This window comes from Podarcis filfolensis (genome assembly GCF_964270895.1).
Source record: "Podarcis filfolensis genome assembly, chromosome: 1".
NCBI classification, from domain to species: domain Eukaryota; kingdom Metazoa; phylum Chordata; class Lepidosauria; order Squamata; family Lacertidae; genus Podarcis; species Podarcis filfolensis.
The window spans coordinates 90,147,225-90,172,748 of record NC_139604.1 but is presented as its reverse complement, the minus strand read 5'-3'; the positions used below and the strand labels follow the sequence as shown (position 1 = coordinate 90,172,748).

At 44.0% G+C, this 25,524-nt stretch overlaps 2 protein-coding genes across 4 annotated transcripts; both read left to right on the top strand.

The window, feature by feature from the left end:
* Positions 1-1,060: 1,060 nt before the first annotated feature.
* Positions 1,061-22,785, top strand: LOC310759578 (disintegrin and metalloproteinase domain-containing protein 20-like). Of its 3 annotated transcripts, none has more exons than XM_083606850.1 (3): positions 1,061-2,854; positions 16,680-16,812; positions 20,464-22,785. In XM_083606850.1, the coding sequence occupies exons 2-3, from the start codon at positions 16,745-16,747 to the stop codon at positions 22,415-22,417; spliced, it is 2,022 nt and encodes a 673-aa protein (XP_083462976.1). In that variant the 5' UTR covers positions 1,061-2,854; positions 16,680-16,744; the 3' UTR covers positions 22,418-22,785. The 3 variants fall into 3 exon arrangements, with proteins under 3 accessions (XP_083462976.1, XP_083462977.1, XP_083462975.1); XM_083606849.1 differs by lacking the exon at positions 1,061-2,854 and adding an exon at positions 14,517-15,421 and having other exon boundaries at positions 15,792-16,812; XM_083606851.1 differs by lacking the exons at positions 1,061-2,854; positions 16,680-16,812 and adding an exon at positions 10,332-12,732 and having other exon boundaries at positions 20,633-22,785.
* LOC310759602 (disintegrin and metalloproteinase domain-containing protein 21-like) lies at positions 2,861-7,026 on the top strand. Its single transcript, XM_083606878.1, has one exon. The coding sequence runs from the start codon at positions 3,144-3,146 to the stop codon at positions 5,256-5,258; it is 2,115 nt and encodes a 704-aa protein (XP_083463004.1). The 5' UTR covers positions 2,861-3,143; the 3' UTR covers positions 5,259-7,026.
* Positions 22,786-25,524: the final 2,739 nt, after the last annotated feature.

Below are 25,524 nucleotides of genomic sequence, written 5' to 3'. Positions count from 1 at the left end.
TCTGAGAGAGGGGAGGAAGAGGACGGAGAGGAGGGGGACCAAGAAGCGGGAAAGGAGGTAGGTTGCCGTGAGTGGAGAGTCATGGTAGAGTTCAAAGGAGAGGCATCAACGAAGGGGAGAAATTGCAGATGTTGGCTGAGGAGTTTGGGCAAAAGGGATAGAGAGGAGGAGGCTGGAAAAGGGGCCTGTGCTGCTTGGGGAGGGGGAGAAAAAAGTGGGGAGAAGGAAAGCCTCCCAAGCCTCCGCGGGAGGAGAGCGATCCCTGCAGAGGCTTAGGATGGAAGCTGTGGCCCGCCAACCATATGGCTGACGGGCACGCAGCTTCCCTCCCAAGCCTCTGAGGGGATTGCACTCCTCCTCCTGAGGAGGCTGTGATTCAGAATATTTTTTTATTGCTTTCCTCTAAAAACTAGGTGCGTCTTATGGTCAGGTGTGTGTCTTATGGAGTGAAAAATACGGTAATAGGAAGATGGAGTATGAAGAATTACTGGTGAGCTCCTTTTAAGTCAAATGGTGTTCTGATGAAGTCACGAACATCAAGTTGTCCAAATTAATGTTGCCGGCCCTCGTTCTACTGCACAGTATTGATAGCTGCCTGGCTATGCAAATAGGACAAAGACAGTGATCAAAGCAGGTGGCATCTCTAGATGTGCTGTACTACCTTACCGGTGGGACAATTTTTACTAGACAAAAAGTCAGGATAAATTTCTGCTACCTGCCTGCTGCATATCATAGAATTGTAGCGTTGGAAGGGACCACAAGGGTTATCTAGTCCAACCCCCTGCAATGCAAGAATCTCAGCTAAACCATCCTACAATCCTTGGATAAACATCCCGTTGGCTTTCAAAGAAGGAAAAACAGGTTCCATCTTCCAAAGTAGGTGTACCATCACCTTAATCCAAGGAGATTGGTGAGTTCATGTGTAACATTTGAAACTTTACATTATCTGGAATTTGCTGCTAATGCTACTACTAAGCATGACATGCTAGGTGTCATATATATATAGGAAAAAGTCCTAAGAGTCATTCCCACATACAGACTTCTGAATAAACTTGGCAGCCATGGAACAGGAGGACAGATTTTCTTCTGGACTGGTAAAATGTTGAAGAACAGGAAAGTTTTCACAAAAAATGAAACCCCACCCCCAAAAGGATCCTTATTAGAACTGGTGCTATTTAGTTTTCCAAGTTACCTACAATCAGGTGAGCAGTAGGTAACCAGGCTTGCAGATGACACCAAAGTACAGAGAATGGTGAAAATCAGATTGTAAATGTTTGAGACAATGCCAGGCTGTCTGTGGGTGGGGTGGGGTGGAGGGTGAGAGGGAAGAGAAATGTGGTTATGGCATTGGAGGAAATCCCTTCTCTCCTTGTCCTTTCTCAACTCGGAAAACAAACAGGCAATTTGAGCACCTTTTAGATTGAAACTGAAGCTAAGCAGCTGGTCAGGAAAGAAGCAGAGCTTATTTTGAAAATAACCAAAGCCTTTTGAGCTAGAAACTGGAAAGTGTTCAATGTGCTTTTTTATATGATAGGGCAGCTAAAATTACATATTAAAACAATTGCCAGAGCAGTAGCTGTGTTAGCAAAAGCAATGAAGAGGGGTTTTGGCATCTTAAAGACTAACACATTTTATTGTGGCATATGGAGTGTTTCAAAGTTAAGTGTTCAGCGTATCTCACATGGATGTAGAGAAGAGCACAGTTTAAATGGCTATAAATGATCAGAAAAAAATAGTTGCACCATATTCTGGAATAAGAAAGTGGGTAGATGGCTGACTGTATCTTCTCCTAATTTTCCTGAATTGTTCCGTTTCAGAGATTATCAAAATCTAACTTTCATAGACTGTTAATAGGGAGGTGTGAGCCTTGTGAGGAGGGAATGAGGAACCTGTTGCCCTCCAGATCTTGCTGGACTGCAATTCCCATTACTCCCTGCCAATGCAAACACCGATCAAGGAAGATGGGGGCTGCAATGAAACAACAGTTGAGAGTCCCAGGATCCCCCATGCCTGCAGGCTATTCTTATGACCGTACCCCCCAATTGAAATATTTAACTCTACATCCTTTCTGTCCCTCTCTCCTTTTTAGACTCACGATAACACCGAGAGGTAGATGGGTAGAGAGCGCGCAAGTGGTTCAGGGGCACTTCCAGCCGCTTCTCTCACGCAAGCATCCTTTCCCTCACACCTTGTCACCCGCCGCGCCGTCGAGAGAAGTAAGCGAGGAGCGAGATGCTCCCCGACCTCGAAGGCGACGGCGTTGCTCTAGCCGTCCAAGATGCTTCCCTCAGCGAAGGGCGCCTGCACACTTGTCGCTGGCGGGAGGCTTCGGGGCGGCCAGGAAAGGTTCCTTTCGCTAACCGTTTCTTAAGGGCCGAAAGCCGCCCACCACCCAGGAGCTTAAATCTGTCATGCCCGCCGCCTTGGGAGCCGTTTGGATCCCGGCGGATTACACGCTTCCATTGGCGGCAAAATCACGGCTCCTCCTCCTCAGAGGCGACGACGTTGTTCGAGGAAAGGGCCAGAGGCGCCCTGGTGGGTTGCACCGCCTTCTTGGACCCACCGGCCGTCGGCTCCGCGTGCTTCGCCGCCCTCTCGGTTCACGCAGGCGCCACAGAGAGACTTCTGTTATTTTTCGCGCCCACACCCTCCGAATAAATCCCTGAGAAGGCGGCGGAGAAACGAGGCGCGGGGAGCTTGTTCTTGGCACGGGAAAGCAGCGCGCGTGGGACACAAAGCACCTGCTGAATTCCTCTCAGGGGAGCCTCGAGAGGGAGCGGCGCGGCGGCGGGAGAAGGGCGGCGGCGAGACCGCCAAATCAGGCCGAGCGCCCCGCCTGGAGGGGAAAAGCCAGGTAAGCCACTGTTTTGTTCTCGAACGGCGTCGTTTTCCCGGCCCCGCCGCCGCGGCTCCCGCGCTCGCCCCTCCCCTCGGGCCGCTCAGTTCCACGGTTGCTGGAGCGCCGGGCGGAGGACACCACCGATGGCTGCTCTCCTCCCCGCAGGGCAGCGGTGGCGCCGGTGGCGTCGGCGGCAGCAGCGGAGGAGCCTCGTCCTTCTTCTTCCCACTCCCTTCCTGGCTGCCGCCTTCCCGCGTGAGGCGAGGCCCTCCGGCCGCCCCCCGGCCCGCGCGCGAGGGGAGATATGGGGCCGGGCGGCGCCGGCGGGGGACTGGCGTGGCTGCTGCTGGCCTCGGGCGTCTTCCTGAGCCAGGCCTCGAGCCAGGCGCCGCCTCAGGGCTTCCGATACGTCTCCTACGAGGTGATCATCCCGAGGAGGATGGCGCCGCGTCGAGGGCGGGAGCCCCAAGACCTCACGTACCTCGTGGAGCTGCAGGGGAAGGGCCGCGTGGTGCACCTCCGGCAGAAGAGAGGCTTCGTGCCTCAGCACTTCCCGGTGTTCACCTACGGCAAGGAGGGAGACCTCCAGGCGGACTACCCTTTCGTCAGGGACGATTGCTTCTACCACGGGTTTGTGCAAGGCCAGCCCTCCTCTCTGGTCGCGGTCAGCACATGCTCAGGAGGCCTTAGGGGCCTCCTGCAGGTGGAAAACAAGACGTACGAAATCGAGCCGGTCCAGGCACCCACGAACTTTCAACATGTGGTTTATCGGCTGGAAGAAAAGGAAGGCGCCGTCCGCATGAGGTGCGGGCTCACTAAGGGAGATCAAAATCTCCAGGAGGCCACGATCCAGATCCCAGAGAATGTAGAGCTCAAAAGTTCCCAGGGAGCACTCTGGCAGACACATGCCAGATACGTGAAGGTTGCAGTTGTAGTGGAACATGAGCTGTTTGTCCATACTGGCAGAAATGAAAGTCTTGCTGCTAGAGAAGTGCTGGATATTGTCCATATTGCAGATTCACTCTATAAGCCTCTTGGGATTCATGTAGTCCTAGTTGGACTGGAAATATGGTCACAAAAGAACCTCATGGCAATTGCTAAAAGTATAGATGAACTGCTTGATGTTTTTAATACTTGGAGAAAAACGACCTTCATCCACCATCTAAGGCATGATGTTGGCCACTTATTTGTATATAAACATTTTGGAGATAAGCTTGGATTATCATTTGTGGGAACAGTGTGTGATCCCATTTGGGCATCTGCTGTCGAGGCATTTATTACTTCTAGTTTGTTCTCATTCACTATAACTTTTGCTCATCAGTTGGGCCATAACCTTGGCATGCAACATGATGAGAAATACTGCACTTGTAGTCAGCATTCTTGCATTATGGCTTCATTACAGAGCAACACAAGTCAGTTTAGCAATTGCAGTTTTGATAGTTATTCTACCCTAATGAATAGTGGTAGGAAACAATGTCTGTTAATTCCACCAGAACATGAGAAACTGTATGAGCTTGAAAACTGTGGAAACAAGGTGGTAGAGAGCGGAGAACAATGTGATTGTGGTTCAGAATTTCATTGTGAATTGGATGCATGTTGCCAGTCGAATTGTATGTTGCGGTCAGGAGCCACTTGTGCTTCTGGAACATGCTGTGCCAACTGTCAGTTTCTTCCAGCTGGAACAGTTTGTAGAGAAAGGACTGACATCTGTGATCTTCCTGAATACTGCACTGGGATTTCAGAGTGGTGTCCTGAAGATGTTTATGTGCAAGATGGAGCTCCATGCTATGATGGTGCCTATTGCTATCACGGGAAATGCTCTACTCACATTCAACAGTGCAAAATGATATTTGGCAAACAAGCAACGGTTGCCCCACTAGATTGCTTCAAAGAAATAAATACGCGAGGTGACCGCTTTGGCAATTGTGGCATTATTCCTGGTGATGCTTATAAGAAATGTGAAACAAGTAGTATCTTGTGTGGAAGAGTCCAGTGCATAAATATCGATAAAGTGTCCAATCTGAATGAGCATAACACCATAATACAAACTCCTGTTAACAACAACTTGTGCTGGGGTACATACTACCCAAGTGGAATGGGCATAGCTGATATTGGAGCAGTGAGAGATGGCACACAATGCGGTGATGGCATGATATGTATTAATAGGTATTGTATCAAGGTATCCCTTCTGAACTATGACTGTAATCAAACAAAGTGCCACAACAGAGGAGTGTGCAACTCTCATAAAAATTGTCATTGTGACTATGGTTGGGCCCCTCCATATTGTCTAAATGAAGGTTATGGTGGCAGCATTGACAGTGGACCCCCTCCACCTAAGAGTGGCAATTTAGGTATGACGATAAGCATTGTAATAGTTATTTTTACTGTTGTTATTGGAGCTGGGGTTGGAATCATATAAGGAATTTCACTGATAGAAGGGTTGAAATTACTTACTGTATATTACTCATTGAAGTGTCAGACTCCAGTAAGCTCTCAAAAGACAGCAAGTCCTAAAGTGTCTAATCTGACATTGCAAACACTTAGGAGATGTTGAGCTTATAAAGGATTTCACTCAGTACATTATGCTGCAAATAATGTATTTTGTTGCTTGTAAAACAAGTCTGGCCTCTCTCAGTAATTTAAAAATCTGACTTGCTATTAATTTTCTAGGCTCATCAGCTTATGAAAATACTTGGGCACCTAGATAGTAATGTTTGAGGATGACTTCCCATGGGGCCTGTTGTAACATAATTACTGTGGAGTATCACATAAACAGAGCACTCTAGTGTGGGTTGGGGCTGACTAGGGCCTGTTTAAATAGGTCCTATCAGACTGATCTTATTTGCAGGTCATGTGGAGGTAATGCAAATTGTTTATTACGGAAATAAATTGAAACCTGACCAATTATTCTAATTGACACCTGTGGTTTTTAAAAACAATGTACCTCTGCTCTCTGAATGGAGAAACTGAAGTTCCATGTTCTTGTTGAAGGCCAAGCATATCAGTAGTTAATTTCCAAAACAAAATGTTGGGTCCGCAAGAAAGCTCATGTAACAATTTATGCATGCATTTAATAACATTCCATTGGAAGTGGACATTTACAAAGTTTGCTCAAAGAATTAAACTGGACAGTGTTTTACAGTTGCATCTTCAAGCAAATTATGTATATGCCCATTCTAATAAAATATATTCAAGCCCACAAGAATCTTTCTAAATGCCATTTTGTGGAGGCAAAAGCATACAGTGAAACTAACTTTTGTACGCTGTAAATTAGAGAGGATTGGAAGCTTGGAAAAAATTGAAGTAGCAAGAGAATGCCATCCAGAGACAAACCTAGAAAGATGATACATTCAAAAAGAATTATGAACAATTCTTTTAACTGCAATAATGACAATACAATTGGTTTCTTTACACATCTGAAATGCCTTTAGGAATGAGGTAAAACATCTGACAATTGCACATTCATGAACTTCTTACTCAAGATTTGTGTAGCTCTTTAAATGATATTTAATCATGTGTAAGTGTGTTGGGAACTGCAGCATCCATTAGTAGTATAACTGACACACTGCTGCTCTATACATAACTCCAGTATGTTATGACTATTCATAAGCTGCCTCACAAGAATGAATGTAAACTCATGCTTTTGATTTGCAATGGCATACAATATAAATTCTGGGAGATTTCATGTATGGTTTTTGCAGAACACAAAAGTGCAAGCCAGCAGAGCTATGCGGTATATGTTTTATAGCAGTATTGTATGCCCTTTGAACAATCAAACATCTGGGGTGAAAACATTATTTATGGGCCTGTGTAATGTAAGAAAATTGCTCTAGTGAAACTGGTTCAATTAAATACAAATTTTGCCTTTCTGTCTCAGTCTGTCTTGCATTCTAATTTAACCGAAAGCATTCGTCTTTGACTTCCCTCTCACAAACCCTTCATCAGGACTGCATTGTTTAACACTTGGATATTTCCTGGAAGAATCAGTTTACAGTTCTTAACAGTGATACTTGCTCAGAACAGTGAGAGTTTATATATATATATATATATATCACCCATCTTTCGTAATTTATCTTTATCATATTGTACAATATACTGTTTTGAATGCTCTTTACTGATGTACAACCATGAAAACTATTGCTTAGAAATTATTTCAGATTACTTAATAAAAATATTTTATGTAAAAGTATTTTTATTTATTACATTTGTATCTCACCTTTCATCCATGGACCTCAAAGAAGCATACATAGATCTCATTTCCCCCCTCACAATAGCCTGTGAGGTAGGCAATTGGTTTTGGTGTTATGATTGGTTTTATGAATGCAAATCATTCCTGGAACAGTATAGTTGTCTACAATTACAGCTAATTTTTTTTTAATGCAAAGCAGATGATATGTATGAAAGTGACAGTCTGATAACACATACAGTGTTAGGGTTGGTACAGTCCTCATTGGGTTTTTCCACTCCAGTGTCATTTATGCTGTCAAACGTTCCTGGCTACTTAGCAGACCCATTTTGACATTTTGCCAGATGGAACTCCCTCTAGCTCAGGGGTGGGGAACTTCTGGCTCACAGGCCAATCTTGGCCCCATCAGGGGTTCCAATTTAGCCCATGAGGACATTTTCCACAAACCACACCCACCTGTGGCATCAGCTCATGGGCAGGGTTCAATTCTGCTGGGTGCTGCTTCACTAGTGGGGAGTGCATTAGCAAAGTAAATCCCTGCAGAGAGCGGAATTGAATTCTCTGCTCACCAGTTGGTGAGTGGAGCACTTAATCTTGCTGGGTGCTGCTTTGCCACTGCATTTTATGCAAATAACCTCTCCCTTCACCCTATAAGTCAACTTTAGCATGTGCATGGTACTGCACACTTATCAGTTACCTGACATCATTATGTCAAATAATCCAGAATGCGGCAGCTAGGCTGGTGACGGGGGGCATCCGCTGAGACCACATAACACCGGTGTTGAAAGACCTACATTGGCTCCCAGTACGTTTCCGAGCACAATTCAAAGTGTTGGTGTTGACCTTTAAAGTCCTAAACAGCCTCGGCCTAGTATACCTGAAGGAGCGTCTCTACCCACATTGTTCTGCCCGGACACTGAGGTCCAGCGCCGAGGGCCTTCTGCCGGTTCCCTCACTGCGAGAAGCAAAGCTACAGGGAACCAGGCAGAGGGCCTTCTCGGTAGTGACGCCCGCCCTGTGGAGCGCCCTCCCATCAGATATCAAAGAGATAAATAGCTACCTGACATTTAGAAGACATCTGAAGGCAGCCCTGTTCAGGAAAGTTTTTAATGTGTGACATTTTAATGTATTTTTAATCTTTGTTGGAAGCCGCCCAGTGTGGCTGGGGGAACCCAGCCAGATGGGCGGGGTACAAATAAATTATTATTATTATTATTATTATTATTATTATTATTATTATTATTGACAGGTGTGTGGCTACTGCGTACCTGTCGAAGGTGGCCCATGGGGTGGTGGGCATTAAAGATCTTGGCTGTTGAGTCAAAAAGGTTTCCTGTATCTGCTTCTAGCCAATTGAACAGGCTTACTCACTAGGCTTATCTAAATTTATATGCCTGACTAGCTTCCCCCAGCTGCTAATGCAGTTAGTGAAATCAGGGGGTATGGCTCAAATTCCAGTGAGCAGGAATTTGAAAGGGAAAGGTCAATTTAGCCCCTGGGAATGGGATTGTTTTTGTAACCAAGGGAAAGGACGGTGGGTGTTAAGAAGGGATAAGGCAATGGGCAGTGAATTAACTGTAGAATTAATGCCCTATGGATGTTTCCTTTTTAAACCAAATGTTTTTAACCAGTCACAAAATGGCTGCCACATCTTAAAGTAGAAAAAGAGACAGGGCCACAAAATGGTCAGCCACCTCATCAATGGGGAGAGGGCACCAACAGAATCCACTGCTGTGTTCGTTTGCAGCGAGAATCCATCACTTCTCTGTTTAGAACAGAATGGATGGTGAGTGTCCAGTTCTGGCATTCAGTGAAGGGGTGGGCATGTTTAAGGGGCGAAGGTATTCAGTGTGGTAAAGGCCAAACCAGTCCAAACAAGAACTAAGCAGGAAGAGCAAACATTCTGTAATGCATTGCAGTTTTGAGAGGTTACTTCTTGAGACCTTTCACAGGCATCACAGGAGGCACCATGTTGGGAACCCCCGCCATAGCCGATTTCTTATATAAGTTCACAAACAAACAAAAATGAAATAGAATATTCTATCCTCCTGCTCTTGATCAGTATAAATAGTGTTCAGGGAATCATTTTCTTTCTCTGTTTGCTGTCTAACTCATTTTTATATGTCATCACCTTGCTGAAGGCCCCAGGATTCTGGCCCATAAGCCTGGCTGAGGAACTATGAACTTTATTTTAAAAATGTCAGGAAACCTGGAAATTAAGATATGCTATGGAACTTACATGTTCATTTTCACAACTAGATAGTATGGAAGTAGCAAAGAGGATGGCCAATGGCATGCGCTGATTGCTTGCTTTGTCAGTGCAACTACAATGACAATGTTCTCAAATTTTGAAGAAAATGAAGCAACTTTAAGCAATGTAATATTACAGTAATTTATTTTACATAAATAAAAAATACTTATTTTAACGTCACATTAAATTATCTTCTGTATGACAATATGCCTTACATGAAGAACTGTGTACCATTAAACAGAAATAATCTGCTTTCTAGTCTTTTATCACTATTTGCTTCCTGTCTCATTGGGTTGCTAATGAGCAAATTCAAACCATCATATCAAAGCCACCTAAAAAGAGGATACAGAGAACTGTGGAAGCAAAAATATTAATGTTATATGGACAAAATATAAAACAATCTTACCAATAAGAAGCATTTATTTATTTATTTAAAAATGCAAAAAAAAAAAAAAAACAGTGCTTAAGAACTAAAAGCAAAATGCCTGCATTTTTTATCTGATATAGGTGTAAAATGGCTCAGAAGTCCATTAAATGAGATTTCTGAATAATCTCTTCTGAATAAATCCTCAAGAAAGATAACTGTACTGACAGCTGATGTGGACAAAATAATAATGCATCAAGCCATTTCAACTATATTTAGTCATGGAAATAGGAGAAAAATAAATAACTGTCCAATTGGAAATACATTACAATTTTCAAAATAAAATTGATTTTTAAAAAGGAATGTCAAATTCCCTTGTACTGAAAAAGTGATATAGATACCCCAGTTGTATAAAGTTATTGTGAAGCTCCAAAATTCTGCTGATAGTTTGTTTTACATTGAGGGTGGTCCATATAGAGTTCGTAACACAGATAGGTGACTGGAATATCTATCATCTATCTATCGATCTTCTATCTATCTTCTATCTATCATTTATCTATATCTATCTATCTATCATCTATCTATCTATCTATCTATCTATCTATCTATCTATCATCTATCTATCTATCTATCTATCTATCTATCTATCTCTATCATCTATCTCATTAGAAATAGACCTAAAATCTATCATCTATCTCATTAGAAATAGACCTAAAAAAGTCTTACAAATATTCCATCCTTTTTCATTGTTGACCAAGACAATTAAATGTATGTAGCTGGAAATGAGTTGCCTTTCTGCCGTTGTTCCCCCTATGTGAGCATGGAAGAGAGCAAGCAAGCAGGAAGGAAGATGCATGGGGGCCAGACAGGCAAGTCATTCTATCCGTTATATTTTATTTGCACAATTGGAATTAATTTCAGGAACCAAAGTGCTTTTTTCTGTGCAGCTTGAGCAGGAGCAGTGAACATTGCTATGGTTCATTATTGTAGCTTGTCTTCACTTACCTCACAGTTGTGAAGAATATCTCAACATTATGAATGGTCTGTTTCACCAATAAGAAAAAAAGATTGGAATAGGCCAATATATTTGTGAATTGTACTTGGATAAAGGTGACTTTTCTTCTTTAAGTTCTCAAATTTTTTAACCTAGCTCAAGGTAGTCATCTGAACGAGCCAGAAATTTAACTGATAATCAATCACAGTCAGTCCATCATTTGAAAAATAAGAATTTAGAACCATCTGATGCTAAAATGGGAACTGGACATTACATTTTGGCGACTGTAACCTTGGTTTAAGGAGCCATTTGGTGCCTGGCTTATATACATGAGTTTCTAACACTGACCACTACAGGTTGTTCCACTAAGCCACCTAGCAGCTGCATTTTGTACTAGCTGCAGCTACCAAACCAAGTGCAAGGGTCGTCTAATTGTAAAGTTATCTTGTCTGTGGTAAGGGGAACAGCAGTTTCTAGCAGCAGAACAGCCTTTATACACAGCACATCATGATTTGATTAATCACATTCAAGTATTCAAAACCCCTTTTTAACAGCCCCTATGTTACCTCAGTGACCTCCTCCCTACCCTGAAACTTTTGTCAGTTATTAAATAAAAAGCATGACAAATCCTCAGGCTATGACCATTTACTTTGATGTGCAAACTGCCATGATACTAGTCAGGGTTTTCCTGCTGCGAAAACCAGCAGGCAGGAGGGAAAAAAAAACAGTTATCCTGAAGACTCAACAGCAGGAATAGGAACATTGGGACATGCCTTATACTGAGTCTGATAATTGATCCATCTAGCTCTGGAATGTCCTAAGACTGGAATCTGGGTGGTGGTGGTGGTGCACAGACATAATTCCACTGCCTATAACTTAAGCTTGAACCTTCAGATTCCCACCAAGAGCATAGCTATGGTCCATTAAGTATTGTCTGAGGAATTGGTCTGCTTTTGAAGACTGATTTGCTCATGAGTTTCCTTTTACTCATGCAAAGTCTTTATTCACCAGGCATGCATTTCTGCATCTGGTAGCCAACCAAGCCTGCAACTTTAGGCTCCTGTGGTCCGGAGAACTAGGTGAATGCCTGATGTTTGTCTTAGATTCCGAGAGGAGGTTATCCACATATTAGGAGGAAACATGTACTGCTATCTCCATCAATAACACAGGATCCAATTGATGTGGCTTAATGTTCCTTGACATGGCCCGTCTCCCTATAACATTGTGCTTGGGGAGCTTAAAATTATCTCTGAAGAGGATCACTCCAGTGAAAGCAAGATAGTAACAACCCCCAAGGAGCCTCTCCTAAATAGAGTTCATATATCTTGTATTAATATGAGGTTAGTGATTTTGGTTATCTTCCACTACCCTAACATCTTGGTCTGAAAATTGTCCACAGAACATCCTGTTCTTCCTGTAACTGCCCTTTTTGCTAACCATCTTCTAGGTTCTCCCCCACCCTTTCCATTCTCTCCCCATTCCGTCTTGTTCATAACCAAGCTCCGCCCACATTCCAAAGGGAAATCTCCTGACGGTTGCTATAGACAGAATCCTTCTCTATCTAACATGCAGCCTTCTTCCTATCTTGCCTTGCACCCACAAGGAGCTTCCCTATTGAGAAAGACAAGCAAGAGTGGAGTGGTCTAGTGAATTATTTCACTTATCAAGGAAAATGACTAGCAATCTTGCCTGGCTACTGGTGCTGATCTCATGGAACGTGCTATGTGAGAATGCAGGTCAGAAACCACCACAGGGTTTTAGATATGCTTCTTATGAAGTGATCATCCCAAGGAAACTGACTCCCCGATATGGAGAACAGGAAACTCATGATGTCACATACCTGCTGCAGATTGAGGGGAAGGGTCATGTGGTGACACTCAGGAAAAAGAAGAGCGTTGTCCCTAAACACTTCACTGTCATCACATACAGTAAGGATGGAGAGCTCCAGGTGGACTATCCTTTTATCAAAGATGACTGCTTCTACCATGGCTTTGTACAAGACAAGCCTTCCTCTAGGGTCACCCTCAGCACTTGCTCAGGGGGCCTCAGAGGTCTGCTTCACTTAGAAAATTACACCTTTGAAATTGAACCTGTTCAGGCACCTGGTACTTTTCAACATGTGCTGTACAGATTGGAGGGAATCGAAGGTGCTGTTCGCATGAGGTGTGGGTTAACAAAGGAAAAGCAAAGGAGCCAAGAGGCCATGTTCCAAAACAAAAGAAAAGTATTGACTGAAAGTGCTGCTAGAGGAGCCTGGTTGCCACACACCAGGTACCTAGAGGTTGCAATCGTGATAGAACATGAACGATATGTCAGGTTTGACAAAAATGAAAGTCGTGTTGCTAGGCAAGTTATGGATATCATCCATACTGCAAACTCACTGTATGAGCCACTGTCTCTTGAGCTGTCTATAGCTGGCTTGGAAATATGGACAGAAAAAAACCTCATAAAAATTGTTAACAGCATAGATGACACTCATAATATGTTCACCCACTTTTTAAAAAGTTCACTAAGTAAACGTATACAACTTGATGCTGCTCACTTATTTATATATAAGAGTTTTGGAAGTACACTTGGATTAGCATACACAGGCACAGTTTGTAACCCCCATTGGGCATCTGCTGTTGAATCATATGTGACTCCCAGTTTGTTTCTTATTTCTCACACATTTTCCCATGAATTAGGACACAATCTTGGAATGAACCATGATGAAAAATACTGTACTTGTAATCGAAGTTCTTGCATAATGGCTGCATATCAAACAATGTCTGATAAGTTTAGCAACTGTAGTTATAAAGAATATTTCAACAGAAGAAACAAGCAGTGTTTGCTAATTCCACCAGACTCCACTAAAATATATAAATTTGCATACTGTGGAAATGAAGTAGTGGAAGATGGAGAGGAATGTGATTGTGGTTCATCTGATCAATGCAAGTTGGATCCATGCTGCCAGTCTAATTGCATGTTGAGTCCAAGTGCTGCTTGTGCTTTTGGACGGTGTTGTGCTGAGTGTCAGTATCTTCCAGTTCATAAGGTTTGCAGAGAACAGGTCAGCAGCTGTGATCTCCCCGAGTATTGCAACGGGACTTCAGAATGGTGTCCTGAAGATGTTTATGTACAAGATGGTGCCCCGTGTAGTGATGGGGCATATTGCTATCATGGGAATTGCACAACTCACACTAGGCAGTGCAGAATGATCTTTGGCAACAAAGCAACCAGTGCATCAAAGGATTGCTTCAGTGAAATGAACGCTGGAGGTGATCGCTTTGGCAACTGTGGGCTTAGACATGACACTTATAAGAAATGTGATACTCAGAACATCTTGTGCGGCCGAATCCAGTGTGAAAATGTTGATACAGTACCTTCTTTGGAGGAACACAGCACCATAATTAATACGCCCCTTGGCAATAGGCATTGCTGGAGTACAGATTACCACGCTGGAATGGAGATACCTGATATTGGAGCAGTGAGAGATGGGACTCCTTGTGGCACAGAAATGATGTGTATTAATAGGGAGTGCAAGAATGTTTCTCTCTTGAAATATGATTGCAATGTCACAAAGTGTCATAATCGAGGAATATGCAACACCTACAAACATTGTCATTGTGATGATGGCTGGGCCCCTCCAGACTGTCTAAACCAAGGTAATGGTGGCAGCATTGACAGTGGACCTCCTCCACCAGGGAACACTTCAAAACGTAGCGTCAACATGACAGGAATTATAGCAGCAATTGTATTTCTTGTTTCTACTATTTTTGCTGTTTTGGGGCTGGGTATTTATTTCAGGAAGCGTCTGAGAGAGCGGTTTGTAAAAAAACCAGGAAAAACATATGAAGAAGGTGTAAAAGAGGAAGAAAATCCTGTCCCAACTGAATCAGAGAATTGAACAATACACTGAATGTGTCAAATAGATGTGCAGGAAATAATGGACAGTATTATGCAGTGATACATTTAAGTTTCTAATGTTTTTTAAGCCCTTCTTCATTTGTCTACTAGGCACAATAGGACAGAACTCTGCAATGTGTTGATGTTGTCTGCAGTCTCTAACTCTCAGAAGTATCTCCCTTAAGCCTACTGGGGAAAAGAATGTGGAGGAATGCTAAATACTTTCAGCAAAAGCCAGGCTCTGAATAAAATCCCATTCTCACAGAAACCAACATAACCACTGATGTCATTTGAGTAACTGAGGTGATATCCTAAAATATGCCTGTTGTAGAGCAGTAAAAAGGCAACAAAACACTTTAACAGCTGAGCATCACAACGTTACGTAATCTTAGTGATTCCATGTCTTCATATCAAAGCAACTGAAGAATGCAGAGAACCGTGGAAACAATATGTTAAAAAGACAAAATGTTGATTTGTTTATCTAATTTATTCTTCATACTTTAAAGAAGGTAATCCAGAGTGATTTATAATATAAAAACAAACACATACTGTACATTGAAACCAGCAGAAAATAAAATAAAAACCAAAGATAAATGTAAAATAAAATCCCATTTTTAAAAGGCGGGATTAAAACATTCCAACCACTGGAGACCACAGATAACTAAAAACAAAGGTCTAGCAAAAGAGGGGGGAGTTTTTGCTTAGTGCCTAAAGCTATTTCTTCATGATGCCAGGTGAGCCTCCTCAGGGGGAGCATTCCAGAAGTAGGGAGCCACCAGTGAAAAGCCCCCTTCTTGTGTTGCCACCCCACAGAACTCCTGAGGAGGAGGCACAAGAAGAAAGGCCTCAGATTATTATTGTAGGGTCTATGCTGGTTTATACGGGGAGAGGTGTTTCTTCAGGTATTTGGGTAAAGGTAAAGGTACCCCTGCCCGTACGGGCCAGTCTTGCCAGACTCTAGGGTTGTGCGCTCATCTCACTCTATAGGCCGGGAGCCAGCGCTGTCCGCAGACACTTCCGGGTCACATGGCCAGCGTGACAAGCTGCATCTGGCGAGCCAGTGCAGCACACGGAACGCCGTTTACCTTCCCGCTATAAAGCAGTACCTATTTATCTACTTGCACCTGGGGGTGCTTTCAAACTGCTAGGTTGGCAGGCGCTGGGACCGAACGACGGGAGCGCACCCCGCCGCGGGGATTCGAACCGCCGACCATGCGATCGGCAAGTCCTAGGCGCTGAGGCTTTTACCCACAGTGCCACCCGCGTCCCTAGGTATTTGGGTACTGAGCCACAATAGGCTTTGTAGGTCAAAACCAGCATTTTGAATTGGGCTCAGAAACAGATTGGCAACCAGTGTGGTTGGGCCAGGATTGGTGTTATGTGCTCAGACTGTCTTGCCTCCGTGAGCAACCTGGCTACTGAATTCTGTACCAACTTCTGAATTGCCTTCAAAGACAGCCCCATGTATAACACAATGAGTAATCAAACCCAGAGGTCATCAGAGTATGGCTGGCCACCAGCCAAAGCAGATGGAAGGCACTTCATGCTACCAAGGCCACTTGAGCCTCAAGTGACAGCAAAGCAAAGTTTCCAGAAGAATCCCCAAGCTATGTAAGTACTCCTTCAGAGGGAGTGTAATCCCATCAAGAGCAGGCCATTTCCCATCCATCCAGTCTAGGGAACCATTCACTTCAGTTTAATCTGAACTGAGCTTCAGTTTATTGGCTCCCATCCAGTCTATTACTGAGTCAAGACATCAGTCATGCACATCCACTGCTACACTTGTAGATGTTAAGAAATCCAGATGTGCCATCAACATATTGCTGTCAACGTACTGCAAGACTCTGGATGACTCCACCCAGCAGTTTCCTGTAGATTAACATCCTGTAGATTAACATGTTTAACAGCATGGGGGCCATGCTTGATCCCTAAGGAGCCCTGCATTGAAGACTTTGTGAAGCTGAAAAGCACTCCCCAAGCATCATCCTGTGGAAATGACCATCCAAGTAGGACCAGAACCACCGCAAAGCAGTGCTGCCCACCCTCACACTGGGACAACTGCTCCAGAAGGATACCATGGTGAATGGTATTGAAAGCCGCTGAGAGATCAATAGGATTAACAGGGAATTAACACATTCTCCCATCCCTCTCCTGACTGAGGTTATCATACAGCATAACAAAAGCAGTTTCCATGGCCAAACAGACCTAAACCTTGATTAAAATGGATGCAGAAAATTGGTTTCATCCAAGAGAGCCTGGCTCTGGCTCACAACCAGTCGCTCAAAATATACAAGTAAGCGTTTATTTCTTTGTTTTAAAAGACAAAAAGCAGTGATTAAAAACACAGAAAGTACAAATGCTAACATTTTTTATCAAAATAGGTGTAAAATGGTTGAGAAGTCCTAATGTTATGAATAATTTCTTCTGAATAAACCCTAAAGGGAGATTACTGAACGTTGCTATGGACAAAAGAGGGATGCTTTAATCCTTAAGTTCCAAAGTTCTGCTAATAGCAGACTGTTCTTACTATATAGGGACCAATTTCAGTGTTGCACATAGAGGTGACTGGATCTCATCTCTCTCTCTCTCTCTCTCTCTCTCTCTTACACACACACACACACACACACACACACACACACACGGAGTTGCAAATATTGGCCACAGATACTGCAGCTGAGGGAGGAAGGAGCTTCAATGCTCTATTCCACAGCATCCCAGCTCTTCCCTTTTCAGTACAGTTGAAGGTGAAGCAGCCTGCAGAGGAAAAAGGGGAAGGTGGAAGCAGTATTATGCCCTTGTTAGACCTTCCTCTTTTCAGACTAGACATTGGAATGTGGGGCTGAGCTGCTCTTTTACTCTCCAAAATTTCATAGGTGAAGTAGGCACACTTATTTGAAACAATAGGAAACTAAAGCCCAGGGAATGAGGCTGCTAGTCACCGAGACAGCTAATCTTACACAGTGGCATCTGGCTTTTTGCTTATAGTCTGAGGTCTGCACTTGCTCAGAGTCCATGCTGGCACTGTTTTGAGCCTGGTCCTCATCTATCCATCTCTCCACTGTAAATGGAGAAAACCACCTTTCTTTGTTTCTACAGAGGTTCCTTACAAATAAAAGGCAAGTGTAGAAAACCAGGACGTACCTCTGTAAAAAAAACACACCCTCATTTCAGAGATAACATGTTTTTCTGCCAGAAAAAGTATTAGAAAAAGTTAGTCTGTTAAAGCCTATAAAACAATTTGTTCTACCAAGACACTCTGCTGATTTACTACAAATTCATATTATCCCAAAGATGTATTTAAATCAGTTTGTATGTGTGTGCTGTATAATGTTGTAACTCTTTGTGACATATTTCAATTACATATTACTTTTCAAAACTGCTTTGAGGTTTCCCCCCCTACAATCAAGTGGTATATAAATTTTATTAAATAAACAAACAAACAAACATTTGCAGTTGCCGTCATCTTTTTTAAAATCAAAATTACTTTTAAAAAGAACTAGATTAAGTCAGTAGGGCAGAGACTCTTAATCTCAGGGTTGTGGATTTGAGCCCATGTTGGGCAAAGGATTCTTGGATTGCAGGGGGCTGGAGTAGAAGACCTTCATGATCCCTTCAAACTCTACAATTCTATGATTTTATGATAAGAGAGTATTTTAATTTCTTTATAAAAATGTATTCTGCTTAATATATATTTAGAGTGTGACCCGTAACACTCAGTAAATCAAAACAAAACTATTTGTCACAAATAAAATTGATTTAGTCATGAAAATAAAATAAAAAATATTCTGGAAATCCATTATCATGTTCTAAATGCAATGGAATTTTAAAAAGCCATGTCAGATTTCTGGTGTTGAAAGCTTCAAAAATAAGTCATGCCAGACCAATCTGATTTCTTTTTTTTTTGATGGAATTACAAACTTGGTGAATGAGGGAAATGCTGTGGATATAGTCTATCTTGATTCAGTAAGGCGGTACCTGTTTATCTACTTGCACTGGTATGCAAACAATACTGCCAATGGTAGTTCATGAGGAAGCTCAGGCTCGATGACCTGGGTCATCACTAAGAGACAGCCAAGATGGTCTCTGGCCTCAGCTTTTGTAGCTGGACTCATAACTACAACATAACTAAAGTAGTCATAAGCAATAAAGAAAACATAAAAAATATACAACCAAACTGAACAATTTCCACATAAATCACAGGATCTATAATAAAGATACAAAAAACCAGCAACAGCAGCAACCACCACCCCTCCCAACAAAATCCGGCAAACAACACCCCAGCCCAAGGGTGTGTTCAGCAGTCTCAGCTTTTGTAGCTGAAGTCAGTCAGGGCCCCTCCCTCCTAGGTCAGGTGGGAAAAGGCTGCAAGGCAGAGAGCAGGTCTTCCAGGACTTGCAGCCAAGAGTCACAGCCAAGATGCCCTTGGGATGAGGGGCAGCTGCCCTCTATGCCCTGCATGTGTGTTGGTGGGGCAAGGAGTGAGCCACCTCAAAATGAGTAGACACATTGGAGAATTTTGAATGTGAGCCTTTTCATCAAAAGGAGCACGTATGCAACAGCTACAGTGTGACTCTGTGGACCAGATGGACAAGACTTCATATAATTTGTTTTAAAAACACCTTCATATAAAATTTATAGCATTTGATACAACTACTCCAACCTGCGGGTGGCACTGTGGGTAAAACCTCAGTGCCTAGGACTTGCCGATCGCATGGTCGGCAGTTCGAATCTCCGCAGCGGGGTGAGCTCCCGTCTTTCGGTCCCAGCTCCTGCCCACCTAGCAGTTCGAAAGCACGCTTAAGTGCAAGTAGATAAATAGGTACCGCTTTCTAGCGGGAAGGTAAACGGCGTTTCCGTGTGCTGCGCTGGTGCTGGCTCGCCAGAGCAGCTTCGTCACACTGGCCACGTGACCCAGAAGTGTCTCCGGACAGCGCTGGCCCCCGGCCTCTTAAGTGAGATGGGCACACAACCCTAGAGTCGGACACGACTGGCCCGTACGGGCAGGGGTACCTTTACCTTTACTCCAACCTGCATCTAATATCTTATTGTAAATTTATGAGATCTATGGATTTAGGGCGTTATACAAATTTAATAAAATAATAATAATTAAAAACTCCCCCTTCGCCTTACCTGCTATTGCTGCATATTGCTGGCCAAATCTCAGTAGAGCAGGCAACTTGCTGTTCACATATCCTGCTTCCAGCCCTTCAGTGGCACAAGAAATACTATAGCTATACCAAATTTGTTCATGACAAGGCCATAGGAACTCCTACTAGGGCATAGCTGTCAACGTTTCGCTTTTTCTAAGGGAAATTCCCTTATTCCAAATAGGATTCCTCCCAAGAAAAAGGAAAAGTTGACAGCTATGTGACTAGGTATTCTTCCATTGCCCTGCACTCAGTTCCCATGATTACCTGACACTATGGCCCTCAGCCTATCAGCACTCCATTCTGTTCTTCCTGTTAAGTCCCCTGTCAGGCACTCTGACCCGCTTCCCACTCGCCCAGTCTCTGCATTCTATTCTGTCCCTAATCACCAAGGCCCGCCCACATTCCAAAGGTAAATCTACAGACGGTTGCTATCATCAGAATCCTTCTCTCTCTATAGGAGTCTCCTTCCTATTTTGCTTTGGGCCCACAACAGGCCATCCCATGGGGTGCCTTAGTGCATTCTTTCACCTGTCAGGGAAGATGACAAGCAGTCTTCCCTGGCTGCTGGTGCTGATCTCATGGAATGTGTTGAGTGAGACTGCAGGTCAGAACCCCCCACAGGGCTATAGGTATGCCTCCTATGAGATGATTGTCCCAAGGAAATTAACCCCCCGATATGGACAAAACCCCCACACTATCACTTACTTGCTGCAAATTGAGGGGAAGGGCCACTTTGTGAAGCTCAGGAAAAAGAAGAGCTTTGTGCCTAAACATTTCCCTGTCTTCACTTACAGTAGGGAGGGGGACCTTCAGATGGACTATCCTTTCATCAGAGATGACTGCTTCTACCGCGGCTTGGTAAAAGGCCATCCTGCCTCTCGAGTCACCCTCAGCACTTGCTCAGGGGGACTCAGGGGTCTGTTGCACTTAGAAAACCGCACCTATGAAATTGAACCTGTTCAGGCATCTGCTACTTCTCAACATGTGTTGTATAGATTGGAGGAAATGGTGGGTGCTGTACGAATGAGGTGCGGGCTAACAGAGGAAGAGCAGAGACGCCAAGAGGCCATGATCCAAAGCACAAATAATGTAACAGTTCAAATTGATGCGAGAGGAGCCTGGTGGACACACACCAGATACTTGGAGCTTGCCATTGTGATAGAACATGAACGATATGTCAGGTTTGACAGAAATGAAAGTCGTATTGCTTTGCAAGTTCTAGATATTATCCATGCTGCAAACTCAGTATATGAGCCACTTGCTGTTGAGTTGTCTATAGCTGGCCTGGAGATTTGGTCAGAAAAGAACCTCGTGAAAATCGAAGACACAATAGAAAAAACACTGCTCAATTTTGTCACGTTTGTAAAAAAGTCACTAAGTAAACATATACATCTTGATGCTGCTCACTTATTTGTATATAAAAGTTTTGGACCTTCAGTTGGATTAGCGTACTTAAGATCAGTTTGTCTTGCCCACTGGGCAAGTGGTGTTGAGTCATATATGACTCCCAGTTTGTTTGCTTTTACTGTTATATTTGCCCATGCAGTAGGACATAATCTTGGAATGAAACATGATGAAAAATACTGCACTTGTGATCGACATCCTTGCGTTATGGCTGCATATGGAGTAAGCACAGATAAGTTTAGCAATTGCAGTTACAAGGATTACTTCTCAGTAAGGAACAGACAGTGTTTGTTAGTTCCACTAGACCCTGATCTAATGTATAAATTTGCATACTGTGGAAACAAAGTAGTGGAAGATAAAGAGGAATGTGATTGTGGCTCAACAGAGCAATGCAAGTTGGATCCATGTTGCCAGTCTAATTGCATGTTGAGTCCAGATGCCACTTGTGCTTTTGGAGAGTGCTGTGTTGAGTGTCAGTATCTTCCAGTTCATAAGGTTTGCAGAGAACAGGTCAGCAGCTGTGATCTCCCCGAGTATTGCAACGGGACTTCAGAATGGTGTCCTGAAGATGTTTATGTACAAGATGGTGCCCCGTGTAGTGATGGGGCATATTGCTATCATGGGAATTGCACAACTCACAATGGGCAGTGCAGAATGATCTTTGGCAACAAAGCAACCGGTGCATCAAAGGATTGCTTCAGTGAAATGAATGCTCGAGGTGATCGCTTTGGCAACTGTGGGCTTAGACATGACACTTATAAGAAATGTGATACTCAGAACATCTTGTGCGGCCGAATCCAGTGTGAAAATGTTTATAAACTACCTTCTTTGGAGGAACACAGCACCATAATTAATACGCCCCTTGGCAATAGGCATTGCTGGAGTACAGATTACCACGCTGGAATGGAGATACCCGATATTGGAGCAGTGAGAGATGGGACTCCTTGTGGCACAGAAATGATGTGTATTAATAGGGAGTGCAAGAATGTGTCCCTCTTGAAATATGATTGCAATGTCACAAAGTGTCATAATCGAGGAATATGCAACACCTACAAACATTGTCATTGTGATTATGGCTGGGCCCCTCCAGACTGTCTAAACCAAGGTAACGGTGGCAGCATTGACAGTGGACCTCCTCCACCAAGGAACACTTCAAAGCATAGGGTCAACAGGAATTATATCAGCAATTGTATTTCTTGTTTTTACTATTTTTGCTGTTTTTGGGCTTGGTATTTATTTCAGGAAGCGTCTGAGAGTGTGGTTTGTATAAAAACCAGAAAAAAACATAATGAAGAATGTGTAAAAGAGGAAGAAAATCCTGTCCCAACTGAATCAGAGAATTGAACAATACACTGAATGTATCAAATAGATGTGCAGGAAATAATGGACAGTATTATGCAGAGATAAAAAGGCAACAAAACACTTTAACAGCTGAGCATCACAACGTTACGTAATCTTAGTGATTCCATGTCTTCATATCAAAGCAACTGAAGAATGCAGAGAACCGTGGAAACAAAATGTTAAAATGACAAAATGTTGATTTGTTTATCTAATTAATTCTTCATACTTTAAAGAAGATAATCCAAAGTGATTTATAATATAAAAACAAACACATACTGTACATTGAAACCAGCAGAAAATAAAATAAAAACCAAAGATAAATGTAAAATAAAATCCCATTTTTAAAAGGCGGGATTAAAACATTCCAACCACTGGAGACCACAGATAACTAAAAACAAAGGTCTAGCAAAAGAGGGGGGAGTTTTTGCTTAGTGCCTAAAGCTACCGTATTTTCGCTCTATAACACGCACCTGACCATAACACGCACATCGTTTTTAGAGGAGGAAAACAAGGGGGAAAAAATGCTGAATGAAACAGTGGATGTATCATTTTTGTGTTTCATGCTGTGGTCACAGACATGTGATCTGATGGTGAATTTGGGGTGACCCAATGCAAAGATCCTGAGGATCCATGTGGATCCATGCTTTTTAACCACATTTTTGCACCATTGCAGCCCCAGGCAACAGTGGGTGCGTGATTTTTGGGGGGCAGGCTGTAGCCATGGACATGCTATGTGATCTGATGATGAATTTGGGGTGACCCAATGCAAAGATCCTGAGGATCCATGTGGTTCCATGCCTTTTAACCACGTTTTTGCACCATTGAAGCCCCAAGCAACAGTGGGTGCGTGATTTTGGGGGGGCAGGCTGTAGCCATGGACATGCTATGTGATCTGATGGTGAATTTGGGGTGACCCAATGCAAAGATCCTGAGGATCCATGTGGATCCATGCTTTGTAACTACATTTTAAGTGGGGAGGGAAGGAAAAACACAGAAGGGACAAGGAGCATGAGAGGGGTGTGCAGAGAAGCAGCTGGCTAAGAATGCAGGAGACGGATTTAACGGGAGGGAGGAAAGAAAGGCAAAAGCCCCCCCCCCAGCCAGCCCTCTCTCTCTCCCTCTCTCCCACCTGCATGTTTTCTGGCTGCCTGCAAGGAGCAGGGAGAGGAATTAGAAGGAAGGACACTCTGCTTTCCCCTCTGCTTGCCTGGAGGGGAGGGGATTTGCCTGCTCTTTGTTCTGTTTGAGCAAACACAGCAACGAAACACAAGTGGGTGGGCAGTAAGACCCTGAGGCAGAATGCAGGAAAGCAGCAACTTCCTCTTTTCAGGTTTCCCTTCTCCAACACGCGATTTGATTTTTGCCTGATTTTTGTTCCTGCGCTCGCCCTAGTCGGCTCCAGGGACCACACATTCGCTCAATAACAGGCACAGACATTTCCCCTTCCTTTTTAGGAGAAAAAATCTGAGTGTTATAGAGAGAAAAATACAGTATTTCTTCATGATGCCAGGTGAGCCTCCTCAGGGGGAGCATTCCATAAGTAGGGAGCCACCACTGAAAAGCCCCCTCCTTGTGTTGCCACCCCCCAGAACTCCTGAGGAGGCACAAGAAGAAAGGCCTCAGATTATTATTGTAGGGTCTATGCTTGTTTATACGGGGAGAGGTGTTTCTTCAGGTATTTGGGTACTGAGCCACAATAGGCTTTGTAGGTCAAAACCAGCACTTTGAATTGGGCCCAGAAACTGATTGGCAACCAGTGTGGTTGGGCCAGGATTGGTGTTATGTGCTCAGACTGTCTTGCCTCCGTGAGCAACCTGGTGTGATGGCCTGGGAATCTGATTCAGAGGCTGAACCGGAGGAATCCCAGCCTGCACAGGAGTCCCCGCCTCCAGGGCCAGCTGAGCTGGGGCAGGGCCTTGAATCTGAAGCGCCTGCACCTCTGCCGGATCCTCAGGAGCAGACACCAGATGAATCCACTCTGGCTCCGGAGGTGATTGATGACCCATTGCCTACAGGTGCGTCTCTCCCAGCCCTGTCAGGGGAAGGTGAGCCTCCCCCTGGGTCCAGTAACCCTCCAGCCTCTCCTGAGCTGTAGAGGCTTAGGGCAGAGAGGCGGAGGGAACTGGTTTCTCTCAGGAGGAGTGCTCACCTTAAGGCCAGGAGAGGTGGGTCACCTGGGGGCCGGGACCTCCCCAGGCCTCAGAGAAGATAAAGGCCAGTCAGCCCGGTCCCAGGTTGCGGGAGCAACGATGTTGGAAACCTGTTTCTGCCAGCACCCAGACCTGTCTTTCCGGAGTTGGTTTCTATTTCCTCACTGAGCAGCAAAATGCTTGTCACAAGACATTGTTTACATTCCACAGTTCAGAGTTAATGTTGGGTTCGCACGGGAATGGGAGACTGGATGTGACGTACACTGGTTTCCTGTTTTTCAGTGTTCTCTCAGTTTCTTTGTGTCAAGAGGAGTTGCTTCTCTGCTGTCACAGAGGCAGGATGGATGTTTGTATGCTCTCAGCATAGCTTGTAAATAAACTTTAGCATGTAGCACTTTTACCTGCTTATCCTTTCATTGCATGACTACGCTCTGCTTGGGCTCGAGGTAAGGCGAGCCTGTATCAGCTCCAGATGGGCCGGGGCTGATCAAAGTCTCACATTTCTGGTTATGGACTCCAGAGGATCGGAATGCCAGCAGAGGAATAAAGAGATGGAACGGAGTTATCTGCTCTGCGCGTCAAGAAGATTGATGAGAGGTATGTGTTCTTGCCCCGGGAAGCCTGCCAGTTCCTAATTAATGGCTTTAAGGCTGGACTTTGAACTTTTTAAGCTGTTTGCCGTGGCAGAGGCTCAGAGGCTCGGCAGAGGCTTGAAATCGAAAGTGCTTTTGAAAGTGCTTTTGGAGCTGCTGTAAACACAGACGCAGCTTGATTAATGAGGCAGAAGGCTAATGCCAGAGTCATGGCGGCCCTTCGGGATGCTTTTGGGATTCCAAAGCTTGATAAAAAGAATTACGCGGAATGGGTGTTATACGCAGAGGCACTTCTGCGAAAAGAGGGTCTGTTCAATGTTATTACAGACACACACCCCCAGCTCCGATGACAGATGAATGGGCAGCT

Coding starts and splice junctions, on each gene's coding strand:
- LOC310759578 (XM_083606851.1), top strand. CDS start 12,307: ATGACTAGCAATCTTGCCTGGCTACTGGTGCTGATCTCATGGAACGTG. Junction 12,733..20,632: donor TTGAAATTGAACCTGTTCAG/GCACCTGGTACT, acceptor GAACCTGTTCAG/GCATCTGCTACTTCTCAACA.
- LOC310759602 (XM_083606878.1), top strand. CDS start 3,144: ATGGGGCCGGGCGGCGCCGGCGGGGGACTGGCGTGGCTGCTGCTGGCC.